The sequence below is a fragment of the Manacus candei genome, unplaced genomic scaffold (assembly GCF_025592945.1).
Source record: "Manacus candei isolate 608988 ecotype Guabito, Panama unplaced genomic scaffold, ASM2559294v1 h1tg000049l, whole genome shotgun sequence".
Lineage (NCBI taxonomy): Eukaryota > Metazoa > Chordata > Aves > Passeriformes > Pipridae > Manacus > Manacus candei.
This window is the reverse complement of record NW_026138097.1, coordinates 5,452,360-5,466,854: the sequence shown is the minus strand read 5'-3', so window position 1 is coordinate 5,466,854 and position 14,495 is coordinate 5,452,360. Positions and strand designations below refer to the sequence as shown.

General features: G+C 36.6%; 1 protein-coding gene across 3 annotated transcripts in view; it reads left to right on the top strand.

The window, feature by feature from the left end:
- Positions 1–14,495, top strand: part of ADCY1 (adenylate cyclase 1) — a 664,242-nt gene that overhangs the window by 35,984 nt on the left and 613,763 nt on the right. For all 3 annotated transcript variants that reach the window (XR_007906518.1, XR_007906519.1, XM_051798873.1), the window contains exon 2: positions 14,343–14,492. Coding sequence is in view for 1 of the 3 variants with exons in the window: in XM_051798873.1 (XP_051654833.1) it covers positions 14,343–14,492 (150 nt within the window). In the remaining 2 variants the exon portion in view is untranslated. The remainder of the gene's footprint in view (positions 1–14,342; positions 14,493–14,495) is intronic.

Sequence of the window (14,495 nt, the reverse complement as noted above, 5' to 3'; positions counted from 1 at the left end):
ATATTAGAGACATGTAGATAGGCTGGCAATAGTAACATAGGTGTAGTAGCTAAGTCTTCAGAATATTGTGTGGAAGCCTAAGGTACTAAACCAGAAAGCATGCTATCATTCTAACTTTCATAAGTAACCCAGATTGTGTGAAGTGACTACTGGCAGAATTTAGGTCATTATAGGGCTGGACTTGATGATCTCAGAGGTCTTTTCCAACCCAGTTGATTCTATGACTATGTTGCTGATTTTAGACTATGCATTTGGGCTTTTAGAGACAGTCAAAGTAATTGCAGTGGGGCAATTGTTAATGTCTCAATGTAAAGAGCAGGGTTATATCTCTAAAGTTGACAGAACTCTGTATGAACATCATGGATTTTGTCTCTGACTAGAGTTTTAGCTGGCATTTGGACTCAATGAAATATACTGATAGATGCCTGGAGATGCCTAAAAGGGAACAGAAGTAGTGTTCCTGCGATTTTTGCTGTTGTTAGTTCAGATAAATTTTTAAATAAAAATACCTACTAAGACAGACTTCATTTTCACAGGCATACCTTTCCTCTAAAAGCATTGCATTGCCTTTCCCCTGGCTCTTCTTTTCCTACAGATTCTGTTGTTTTTCACAGTTTTTATCACTTTGCCTAATATAAAACCAATAGTTTGGTAATGGCACACCAGATTTTTGCAGGAATGGCTAGGATTCCTACAGCTGTGGACCCAGCAATCTGATCCCCCTCATTTGGGGATTTGTTTTAGAATCTGTTTCACTGATAATTCAATAAAAGAGAGATTCCCTGTTCCTTGTAAATAAAAATAGTTCCTCCTTCTGGAATCAAACTACTGTAGATTTTCTGGTTTGCTTGTTTTGATTTCTTTTTTCGTTTTACCCTGCAAGGGTAGCTCTAAGTGCTTTGTGCTTACTTGTACATTGTACATTGACGGTTACTTTTCAAACCAAGTATTAGGTCATAAAAACATTTAGGAGTGCTTCTCTTTCTGTTAGTTCCCCATTTAGCTGCTTCGAGAAGCAGTCATTTATGGAGTCTCAATGTTTGCCTTAGTTTCATGGCCCAGTGCAACAGTTACTGAGTCTGCATGGGAATGACAAGAGCATCCCTTTAGTTCATATTCTAAGGCAATACCTTCTCTGAGAGCTGCCAGGTGAATGAACCATATTCCCTCATTCCATCCTCCTCAGGCTGTGATAGTATTGCCCTATGAATAAGGTTTGCTTACATAAGTATAAAATTTTAATTCATGGAGATTCTGTTATATCCTGATGCAGTTAAATTAATCACCTCGTTGGGATGCATCCTTCCTTTGATTCATAGCACCACTTCTGTGACCTTTCCTCTGTTCTCTTTTTCTTGTGTATTTTGCACCTTGGAAATACAGTGACCCACTGAATATTTCCTTTCTTGTATCCTTCTGACATGATATATTTTACTCGGTTTTAATTCAGTCCAGCTCCTCCTTCTGTATCAGCATAGAAGCACACACCCATTTGTTCTGATACCTACTTGCTACACTGTTTAGATGGGACTTGATTGGTTCAAGCTATTTGTTTCATTGTTTTATTTGCTTCATTGTTTATCCATGCAACTGTCCTTAGTTTAAGTCATTTTTTTGTTACATCACCTGCTAAGGATGTGAAGTCTTGAATTGTGTGATCTTCCAGCTTCTCAAAACTCTCCAGTTCTTTTGTTTTGTTTTCACTAATTTTATATTTTGGTGAAGTTCATCCTGCTTACAAGAATTCATCCTGTTCCAAAATTACTAATTCAATACTCCATTTTTTAAGAGTCTTCACTGAATTTACACTATCACCTCAACTTTTATGTATCCCACAATGCAGTATTTGATGTTCTTCTAAGAAGTACTTCAGATGACTTCATTAAGAGAATTAGGATCAGATCACTGGTATTTAGTTCTGAAGGCAGGAGAACTATCACTAATGAGTCTGTGTAAGTTAGGATTTTTCACAGAAGAGTGTATGAGCTGCTACGGTGGATACTTTGTCAGACCATTGGGGCAATCACCCAAGAAAATTTTTGTAGGGTTTGACATAGAAGATTTTTTTTTAATTATTTTTAACCACATTTCAAAACATGCATAAAAATTGTTATTAATCATAACATTAAAGCAAACTTTTCATTAGAACAATCTAATAGGCACAACTCTTTTCAGTGTCATAAAAATTAATATAACTAGTATTATGCAGTTGCTGAAAAAATATATTTTTATTCTTAAGTACATAAATTTAAAAAAAAAATTAAAAAATGGAGAAGCTGTAGTGTAATATTGAATAGTGTGAAATAATGTTTACTTACTTGCATTTCTGGTCAAAAAAAATTTGTAAATGTTGCATAATTATTATGTAGCTTTAATTCAGTACCACATACCTTTTTTAAATCTCTTTTTACAGACTTGTAATTTCCAGGATTGTTTCTGACATCATTATATAATGATTTAGGAACTACTTAGTATAGGAACTACTTAGAAACTACAACTATCAGCAAACATTAGAAAATATTAAAATGGTTGACAAGTTATTGAATGACTAGGTAATGAATATTTTAATCTTTCTTTAGGTATCAAAGCTTTGCTGTGAAGTAATTAGCATTTCTCAGACTTTTCTGTATATTGTAGCTTGCTCATACAAAGAGTATAACCTACAGTACTATATTTGTTTTTATTATGGGCTCCTCTTAAACACATTTATACTTAGTATCATTCAACACATACCTCTGTGATGTGTCATCTTTTTCTCTACCTGTGCAGTCTTAATGATACAAGTCCTTTGACACTTATAGGGCAGTGGATCACTTCAAAAAAGTAATCTCTATTTTTTGCTGTACTGGGAAGAGTGGGGGGTATGTGGAGGGAATAAAAAGCCTGATTCTCTTGTCTGTGTTCTTGTAATGCGTCTTGTGTTTTTAAGACCATAAACTACAGTGGAAAGTGTGCTAACTAGAGCTGATCCAAAGTAACCTCTCCCAAAATGCACCTAGTGTGGACATCCTGACCACTACCTCTTTCCAACTACAGGTCCAGACCTGTTGGGCATTTTGTTTGCTGTTGTAACCATAGTCAAATACTGTCCTGGATTTATTTTGCAGCTCTGGGGGCAGACAACATGCAAAGCCCGCACCAGAAGGTGTCAAAAATACAGGAGCTCTGTAGAGTACATGCCCTATTCTATACTTATTATTTCTTTGTTTCTTTGCACAGTAAAGAGTACAATCGGCAAACCCTTACAAGGGGATTTGTGTACAGTTAAGAAAGATGTAGTATGACATAATTTGACATATTACAGTAGTTACAATTGACTTTCAGTATTTTGTTACCAGTGAACAGCTTGCTTTGGGGCTTAACATATTGTCTCTCCCTTCTCATTTATTTTGAAGCAGGAGAAGAAATGTTCAGAGTTCTCAATAATTTGGTTAAATTCCACTCTTGTCTTTTCCAGGACATAAAATTCTGTTGTTTGCAATCTTTTATAAGATGTACATGGATATAGCACCATTTATCTTAAGATTGCATGATCTTAATTTGATGGGCCATGTTAAGCTAACCAGAACTGACAAGACATTCAAAGCAGGAAATAGACCCACTAGACAGTTTATAGGAAGGAGGACTTGAAATGAAAGTTGGGATGAGTTTCTGAGAATTTTATTATGTATAGGAGCTAAAAAACCCCAAAAACCAGGAAGGTATCTCATTCGCAATTCAAAGAAAAGCAGTCCAAAATCTTTACCTACCTCTTTCATTCAAATAAAAGATATCCCAAACCTCTGTCTAATGCAGAAGAACAAAATATAACATAGGTAGAAAATGAAAATTAAAATAGGAAAAAAATCCAAACACCAAACAAAAGAAAAAGGAAGAATAAAAATAGCATGGTCTTCAAGATTGTACTGATTTGGTATCATATCTGAAATTTTAGCCCCCTTATTGTTTTTCTGCTCTTCTGCTCAGAGTAGGCATGTTTCAGTTCCCATTTTTCTCATTATTTTACTTCTTTCTTTTTTTTGTTTTCCCTTTTCTCCCATTTAATCCTCCTCTTCCAAAACCATACTTGATTTATATCCTGTTATCTCTTACACTCCTCAAGGTTTGTGAGTTAATACTTTGATTTATTTCAGCAGTTCAACTCAGCGTTTTTAAGTGATTGGTATTCACAATATTGTGATTTTTTTTCCAAAACCTTTTTCTTCATTAAAATGATGCTGCATTAAAACAGAACCAGAAAATGTACACATGACAAGAAGATCATATAGTGCAAGAATTTATTAATCTTCTGCCCTCATGATATGTCTTTAAAAGCACTGTGTTGCTCACAAAATTAGCGTATTATTATTTCTAAGGTTCTGATCCAGCAATGAGGTTTGTATGAATCAGTTTGGAACACTACCCAAATTCCCAACCACAGAATCATGCCTCCATTTTTTCACACACTCAGACTATTTTTAATCATTACCACATAGAGATTCCAACAATAAATTTGACTTTTTTTGAGATCACTAATTGAAAATTAGTAGAGTTTGGTACTTTGATCTTAAATCTTTAGATTTTTTTCAGCTTCTTTTGAAATAATAGACTGATAAAATAATTTGTTAAATACAATTATTGAACAGAGGTGTATTCTCTTGTTTTCCTAATGAGTCTGTCCATGAAGTGCAAATGTGACAGGAATATTTTTTTTTTTAACATCTTCCATCAATTTCTTTTTGATCAGTTGATTAGTGACATACTGTGTAGCTGGTTTCTCATTGCAAAAGTAATTTCCGAAGTTGAACAAGAAAATGGCTAGCACTCTCCATCTCTTCTTAAGTTGCTCCTTTGCAACTCTGACAGTATTAAAGCTCTCAAACGCTGACACTGACAGAAGATACTGTAGTTTAAATGACTGCAGAGTGAAAATCTTATTATCTGTAGAGACAGCTCTTGCAAGTTGTAAAGCACAACAGGAGAAAAGTAACCAGGCTTTGTGTAATAGAACATGGTTTCCTCAAGGCAAACACTTTCATCTTTTCAGGACAATTGACCAGAAGTGACATCATTCACCAACTGCTTCAACTGTCTGCATGGAGTCGAAAAAAAAAAGCGATACAAGAGGACATTTGTCAGGTCTAGCAGGCAATCTTTCTGGTGCAAGGGGAAACCAACTGAGATCAGTTTAGTCCTAATGCAGTCATGTTTTCACTTAACAGTGCACAGACAGCCAGGGCAACAGCATACGCACTTTTTCCTCTCTTTATCTGTCTGGTTTCATTCATCTGGAAAAGGACCAGGTGTTTCAGCTTCGAGAGAGAACCAAGGTCTCACAGCTCAGTCATTCAATTTAATTTGGAGGTGATTTGTTAGAAGACTTCTGTATACTTCTAGACATTTTTCGTGCAAACATTTTTTAGTGACCTAAAAGAAATATGATGTTCTGTACTTGATATGAAAAATGTGTAATTGACACTGCTTGGGTCACCAATTATGACTTGATTTTACTATCTAGGATCCTCAGTAATGTATTTCAGTATGATTTCCTGACCATGAGTTCATTACAGTGTAATATTTGAGCAGCTGCTTGACCTTAATCTGTGTTTATTTTCTCATCTGTGATATGTTTGTGATTATACTGACATATACTGACTTGGGAACCTGCTTGTATCCATGGCTGTCTCCCAGACCTCTAAAAAATAGTGCAAAGCTAAATCTGAAAAAAGCACTTAAAGGTTTTAAGGATAGGTGTTGCGTTTCCTAGGTTTTATGTACCCAACCTTCCAGGAGTAAAATTCAAGTTCTCTTTAGAAATTGCCTGTGTACAGCACAGGAGACCACCATTTCAGTAGCAAATAGATGGTGCAGTGCTGTGCAGCATGTATAATAAGCCCTGGGAATAGTACCTCATACCCAGTAGCACAGTTTCTAGGCTTGACAAGACCAAGCTTGAACCACTGGAGAGCAGAGCTCAGACTTGGAAAACCCCTGTTTTGTCACCAGCTCTATTACTGACCAGCAGAATGAGCCCTCCACTCCAGCCCTGCTTGTTGGCAAAGCTTTGTAGAGCACTTTTGAATTTTCACAGAAAACACTTTGACAACTAAACTAAAGATGCCAACTGAGAGAACCTGAGTGAAAAGCTGGAAACACATACCAGCTGCCAGAATGTGCAGGAGCTCAACTCATAGCTGCCATTCTTCAGTAAGCCAGGTCTGTAAGAAGGACATTGTAGAGTACATTTTATGTGTATAACCAGACCATGCCACAGGATCATGAGGCACCAGTGAGTTCAGGGAGCATGGCTGGAAGTCTTGGAAGGAGGCTGTCCCACTCAGACTGGGCAGACTTCCTCCTGGCTTGTTACACGAGCAATCTGAAAATGTGGCTCTCCTTGCTGAACGGAAGCTGTGGCCTCATTTTGCATCTATAGTCTAAGAGCAGTACTCTAGACAAGAAATACTTCCTGTCTGCAGCAGCAAGGTGCCAGACTGAGGCTGCTACATGCAGTTTCTCAGCCATGCACAGAACTCAAATGAAGAAAAATTGCACTTAAGATCTGAAGGTCCAGTCACCTAGCAACTATGGTACCACTAAAGGTTTCAGACTAGCTTGGATTGTGTATGCCATCATCTTCATGTATTTAGCTACTGCAGCTTAAAAAAAAATGATGTTCAGGTCAATTCTTGTGGGGGAACAAGTACTGGAAAGGAACCATGTGTTGCACATGGCAAATGCAAACAAATTTTGGAAAACAGATTACTGTACTATGCTGTAATTGCATGAGACAGTATTATACTAACTAATATAAAAAAAGCTGTAGAATTCTGATCGATATAGAACAGCTTCAGGGGCTGATCACCTGGACTCTGTGAAGTAAATAATGTGCATAAATAAATAAAAACATTGGCTGCAATTTCTATAGAAATTGTTTACAATGGCTTTGGCAACATATTCCAAGTATTTTGTGATAGATAGCAGCTATTCATAATGCTTGGGAACAATTGCAATGTCCAAAAAACCCTAACCATAGCAAACTACCCCAGTTACAGAAGTGTACACTAGTACACTTCCAGTATACAGTCGAACAGAGGGTTTATATGTTCTATGATGGCTCAAAATACACTGTGAAAGAATGCAAAAGCTAATTTGGGCAAGAAATGTAAGTAACCGTCCAGATTCCAGCCAGGACACTATTGATTTTTGCAGTAGCCAGGAGGGGCATGGCTAGGTCTCAGAGGTCATTCTGTATCCCCTCACATAATTTCTGAGGGCAGGGGAAGGGTGTGGCAGGTGGTCAGGGGTTTTGCTGGTTTCCCTGTCATGAGCAATTGTGTGTGAAATGTTTGCCTCTCTTGTGCACTTTGTCATTGATGTTGCTGTTACTGGTTATTTCTTATTTCATTGCTGTTTTCAGTAAATCGTTCTTATTGGAACCAATGATCTTTGCCTTTTGTGTCTCCAATTCTCCTGTCCAACTTGCCCCAGGAGGAGCAGAAGGAGGAGGAGGGAGTGTGAGAGCAGCATATGGTTTTGAGTGTTTCAATGGGACCACTAAATTGAGGAATACCATTCCTAAACCACAACATAACATTTGCCTGTCTCTTCTCACTAAGAAATTTGTGGAATGTGACATATAAGTCATTAACAAGAATATTTTCACTTTTTCCTGGGTAGCTCTTTGTGTTAGCTTTCCACAGATCGAAGTGACTGAGACTATATTATTGCATTTAAGGTCTGTATTGTGCTGTGAACCTGTTACACACTTTGGAGTGCAGTACCAGCACTGCAAGAGAAAGCTATAGCTGAGATGTCATATCTGTCATATCTTCTCTGAGAGGCATTCATAGCCTCTCATATAGCGAAAAACCATGGAGATCAGCCAGGTCTATCCAGACTTTAGCATGGATGACTGGGAAATTATTTTTGTTTCATGTGTGATATTTTTCAGACATTCTCTTCTGAATAGCCCCAGCACTTCTGTGGGCTTTGGACAGAGTTTCTTACCTTATGTATAAGTAACCTCTAGTTATCTATCTGTAAGGTCTAGTTTGATATATGGGAAGATTGTTGATACGAACCTCAACTGGGCTTATGCATACAAATATGAGACCAAGAGAAGCAATTAATATTGCTCACATATTGCCAGTAACCAACTCACAGATGTGTATCAGTAGGTACAAATTAAGTATAAAAGCAGGCATGAGATGGAGATAAATAGTAGCATTTTCCTTTTTTTTTTTTTTTTTTTTCATTTATGAAGTGCAGTGTTATGCTTGGGAAATTTCACACAGTATTGTTGCGGTTTCACCATCCACTTGTAACAGAATATTACTTTGTGTTTTGGTTCTTTTTTTTCCCCTCAAAGTACAGCTTTTATGAAGTCATTCATTATTTGGAAAGGTTTGAAGTGATTGAGAAGTTTTGTTTAAAGGTATTTCAGCTTGTATTTTCCATCCAGTCCTTTATTTCTTTTTTCTAAAATTTCATATATCACGGCTCTGTTATAAATTACGTGTAAGACTTTTGTATGATATTTTTCCTATTCCCTAAAAATCAGTTGTCTTTTATTTTCACTAAAAAAATCAGATAAGAACAAAAATTCTTGTGCATAAGTGCCTCTTTCTGTCTTTCTAACAAATAAACAACAAAATAAAACAAAAAATCTAGACGTCTTGGTAAATCAAAATAAAGATTTAATTTGTTGCTGTTTTGAAAGGTATAAATGATAGAATTGTGAGTTCCTTTCAGAAATTCCCTAAGTAAGGTACAACAGAATCTCAAAAATAGGAGACTGAAATTAACGTCTAGATTCATGTCACACACTTGAGTACTGATGAGGAGAAAACTGGCACTCTGCAACTTCAGCCAAACAAATATTTGGTATCTTATGTAATCACAGAGTGGATTTCTGCGATACATACATACAACACATTCTGCTCATACACTTCAGAAAAACTGGCTGTGGTTTGTGGACCTAGCATTCTAGATATCATAAAAGTCTCTCTTTACCTGTATGGTTATAGACATCCCAGTGCTACTCATCTTTTCCTCAACAGTGCCATGTGCACTCATTATCACTGAAATAACTGCTCACTAATCCCCTCTTAGAGTATTCTGTAGATTCCTGAGGGGTGTGAATGGATGCACAAACCATGGTGAATAGCACAGCAGAACAGTATTTCTTTAGTATATACTACCAGCCAGTTGGGACAAAAACTTAATAAAAGAAGAATATTTAATCTAGATGGGAATACAATTATTTGGAGAGAAATTGTTTAGCTGCCTCCTTTGGTAGGAGGCTGTGCTTTTTGGGACACTGTCAGGACCTGAGGAGAAGTTCTCAGCTCCTGTGTTACACCACTTCAGCAATCAGAGGGAGCAAATGTAGTAATTAAGTATTCTCAAAAAAGTTTCAAAGTGAGTTGGCCAAGTGAATTACCAAACTTAAAAAACATGTCAGGATCAACAGGCAGTTGTGCATTCTCCTCTATACAGTCTTGCACTGTAAATAAAGCACTGCCCTAATGGTAACATTTTCCATAACAGGAGAAAGAAACTACTTTTGTTTAAACTCTTTTTCATTATATCAATGATTTTTATAAAGGGCACAGTCTTGCCTTGCTTTTCAAGGATTTTAATGGTGGAAGCACGGACTCATTTTTGTAAGCTGTTCACAACTTTTTCCTTAGAGACATCCCTCACAATAGACAGTCAGATTTTAACATGATATATTTCATTGCCATATCTCAAAGTATTTTGACAAAATGCCTAAATGTTACGTTGTCAGCATAGCAGGAACAACAATAGTGGCACAGAAATTACTTGAAGTAAAATTCAATTAAGAGAGAAAACTGGAAGTAGAATTCAGACCCAACATAACTCTCATCAGCTATCTGAGGGTTAAGACTTAAAGGACTTGCACTGATCTTATTTTTTCTGTAAATTTCAATTTTCACCTGGAAATGCTGGCCATATTTCCTGCATATTCCATTCTACTTCATGAGTTGTCATGAGAACTCAGGCTTCTCAGGTTAAACCAAATATTGATATTACCCACTAAATTGTAATTCTGGGAGTGGTAACTATTGAAATCCCTTCTCAGTCCTACTCACACCACAATTCCACCTATTAGAATGCACAGTGAAATTCTGAGGGAGTCTCCTGAAGTTTCCATCACTAATAATTTATATTTCTCATTTAGCCTACTTCAGTTGAGCATTTCAATATCTATCCATATGAATACCACTTTGTAATTAAGTTTTCAACAGATCCAAGAGTCATTTACACATCTATGAAATAGCCACATTTTTCTGAGACAATTCTGTGATAAAAACAGAAAGTTACTCCCCAGTGAAAACCAGCTGCAGGTTTCAACTGCTTAACCTGATAGCAGAATTAGTCTGCTGAGTAAGCAGAGTCCTCTCAAAAGGCAAAAAATAAATAAAAATACCGTAGAAGAATTTTTCACCATTTGTTTGAGAAAAAGCATGAATGCACATACCAGGATTCTTGCTTAGAAAGAAAAAGAAGTGGAGAATAAATTCTATCTGGAACAGAGAAAAAAATTTCAAAAGACTCTTCAAAGAGTCTCTCAACTAATCCCAAGGGAGGTTCAAGAAGTGGGAGGTGAATATGGGGAGTAAAAATGAAATCTTTAATTGAACTCCTCAAGCTCTGTGTATGCATGGGCATGTTACATGTGTCTTACTGCTAGAATTATTTCTCACTCCTTGATGGGTGTTGCTGTATTGCACAGTTCAAGTTCCCTTCCAAAACAGAGACTCAAAAAATTAATGGAGAAAAAACCAGGAGAGATAGACATTTGGTTGAAATAATTGCCGGAGCTCTCAGTCCCTCTTCACTGACTCGGCAGCCCACAAGAATTTGCTCTCCATGTTGGAAGTCTGCCTTTGGTAACACCCTCACACAAGGAACCATGCCAAAATTCATCCAGTGACAGGAGCATAACCTACAAAGGACTAGAGAAACTTAAAGCTCAGGATGTTCATACTGAAGCACAGTAGATAGGCAGAATGCACAATACAAGGTTCAGTGACAACAATAAATAAAAGAAAATAATTTTAGAAACAGTCTTTCATAATCCTGATACCTCTTTTTTTTTGTTCTGGCTGACCTGTAATCTCATTATGGATTGAGATAGTAACATGGTTTGAAAATTTGCTGCATAAAATTGTCTTTCAATCACTTTGTGTTGCATTAAGGAAATTGTTCCTTTGATGGTTATGGTGGTGGTGAAACCTGAAGAGCACTCTTTTTGCTACTAAGCAGTAGTATACTAAATAATGGAATAAAACAAAATTAAATTCCTTGATATTTCAGCAGCTCTGAATGCCTCTGTACCTCTTTAAAGTCCCTTAGTTTTAACAGCAAGTCTCACAATCTTTCATGGAATTACAGCACATAATGTGTGAAAGTTATATATATAGATGTATGTATATGTGTAGATATAGAGATACATATTTACATATTAAAATGGAAGGGACCGGAAAATGGCACACATCTGATAAACATAGAAAGAGTAGTATGTAGTTCGCAACTGGGGGAAAAATAGTAATTAAGTAGAAACAGATTGTGGAGGGAAGGAACTCTTACCTCGGGAGATAATCTGCCCTACTTTCTTTTCTCACATTTTGAAATCTATGAATCTTTTACTTTACTTTATCACTTTGCTGATTCCCTGCAGGCCAGAGCTGACAGCTAAGCCTCTGTTTTATCTTAAACTGTTCAAAGTGTGTTGGAAAATGACCTACCCTACTGAGTCTGAAAGTGGAAGGAGCCCACCTACTGGTTACCCCCAGTCTGGGTGATCACCGTTGCTTGAGTGAAATCGTAATGATAGTCCCAGAACAGCTGGCAGATTGTTACAATATATGGTCTTTTACTGCTTCCAGTTGAAAACCAGAAACAGAGTTGACATTTTTTTGTTGTCTCTAGAAGTAATTATTTCTGTCTTGAGCCACTCTGATATCAGCACATAAGGATAGTTTCATCCTGTGTTATTCACAGTTGTTTTGTATTTGACAAGGTCAAGTCTGTTTATTCTGCGGGCTCTCTTCACTGCCTTTGAATATAACCTTACAAATCCTTTCTATTTTTATTCCATTGTGCTTCTAAGAATTAGACTTAAAATACTGTGTTGTCACTACACTTTGGCATGATAAAATGCAGGGATAAGGTGAGTGTGGCCACATTCATGTCTTTAAAAATAGGATTCTACTGGAATTTCTACAGTCATTTTATTGCAGTAGGCTTTATCTTGTGGCAAAAATTGATATATCTCAAACAGTTCTCTGTGACCAAGCAAAATAAAGCAGAATAGGAATTGCAGACTCCTTATGTTCATAAACAGTCTGCAATAATATGCTGGTGTATATTGTTGCAGCTGAAATAATATGCTGGTGTATTGCATTTCATCTTCAAATTTTTACAATGTATATTATTATCAGAAGTGGCATGTAAGCAACTGGTATATGAGATTGTTAGGTTAAAATTCATCTGATTCATGACACCTGAACCTGCATTTTTCCAGTCTCCAGAGGAAGCTGTAACACTATTCTTCACTGGTGTAAGTTCTCGTGAGATAATTGTTTCTTTTTGGATAACTGAGAAAAAAAACCACTAATGCTAGGCACAGCTCCTTTTATTGTCACAAGTAATCTTTTGATTTTGTGCTGGTGAAAGTATTTGCATGGAATTTGTTGTTATGTCCTGTTAACTAGTAACGAGCAGGTTTGAAGGTAAAAGAAAACTTGTGAATCCATGAAGATCTGGAGAACTCACCCAGAATGAGTCTTTCAATTCTCCATACTATTCTGAGATCACAAGAAGTGGAGATATATATTGACATTAGCTGCACTCAACAGAAAATTCCTTTTTATTTTTGTACAGTGAAACATTTTCCTAAGTCTCTTCAAAAACATCAGGGATACCATTTTGGATCTTTTCTTGCCATGGTGGCATACTGGCTTTACCATCAAGCCTTCAGCTCTAGCCCTGTTAGCAAGTATTCTCTATAGCTTCAGTAGTTTTATTTTTCTTAAAATTTGATTGTGTTGTTGGCACAGCTTGACTCACTATACTGTGTACACAAGAGCAGTGGTCTCCAATTTACACTAGCAGATCATGCAACAGAGATGTACTAGCTTGAAATGTATACCTTGAATTAGGAAACAAATGCCAATTATATGGTCTTTTTGAGCCATTTTAGGTGCATAGAAATTTAACATCAGTTGTGTTACTTGCTGTAATGTCTTTGCTCTTATTATGCCCACTCTTGGTCAATTTATGTGCCTACTCACTTCTGAATTTTTGGAATTTTTGAGTCCCATGAACCCTTATGATGCTGTGATAGTCACTACAGTAAATGGGGAGGATGGGACTGAAAATATATTGGATAAACAGGCCTTATTGCCTCCTTACTAAATAAACATTACATTGCAGAAGTTACAATCTGAAGACATGTTTCAGACATCAGAAATATGGTGAGAAACATGAACAGGATTGCCTTAGGGAGGTTGTGCACAAACCACTGTTGAGTTAGTTAGTTAGTTAAGTAAGTTTATCACATATTGTAAAAAACATTAAAAAAAACAGGACAATTGAGTTCTTTTATGTGTCTCTCATAAGATCACTGTTCGTAGAAGTAGTTTCAAAGTAATTCATGGTCCCTGATTACAGCATTGTGGTGGGGCTTGGTCTGTGCCAAGGGCCATCATTTGAAAGGACTCAGTGCCTTCTTAGAGGTCTAGTGCAGGATGGCATCAACAATATTTTGGATGATTTCTCAAAAAGTACGGTATGGTTGCTAACAGTACAGATAGGGGAAAATAAGCAGTTTTCCAAGTGCAAACTATGCAACATTAAAGCTTGGAGTACCTAGGCATACATTTTGATTCAGTCACAGGGTTGTCAGTGCCTTGCTTTTCAAGTATAAAAAAAGGGCCAATAATATTTTATGAAGGCATAGGAAAATAATTTCAGTTTTCTGGGTATTTTGAGCAAATACTGAGGATACTGCTCTCCTTAGGTGGACAGATCTGCCAATGGGCTGATGAAAGAAATTATGATGAATAAAAATGATAAGCTACAGATCATTGTAAGAGAAAATAACTTCAGCAGATGCAAAATTCTCTATTATCAATATTGCTTGCCTGAATTTGTGGTAGCTGCTGTAATTGTTTCACTGCAGGAAGAGGTATCAGTGACACGGCTAGCAAGGCATAATTTTCAAACAGTTTTGTTTTGTTTCAGTTTGAATATATATTTTACTGAGTAGAAATATAAAATAAAAATATGTATTTTAAAATATTCGTTTATTTTTCTTTTTTTCCTTACAGCTCGTGGCCAATGCAATCCTTTTTGTCAGTGTAAATTTGTATGGGGTCTTTGTGAGGATTTTGACAGAAAGGGCTCAGAGGAAGGCATTCCTTCAGGCCAGGAACTGCATTGAGGACAGGCTGAGGTTGGAGGATGAAAACGAAAAACAGGTC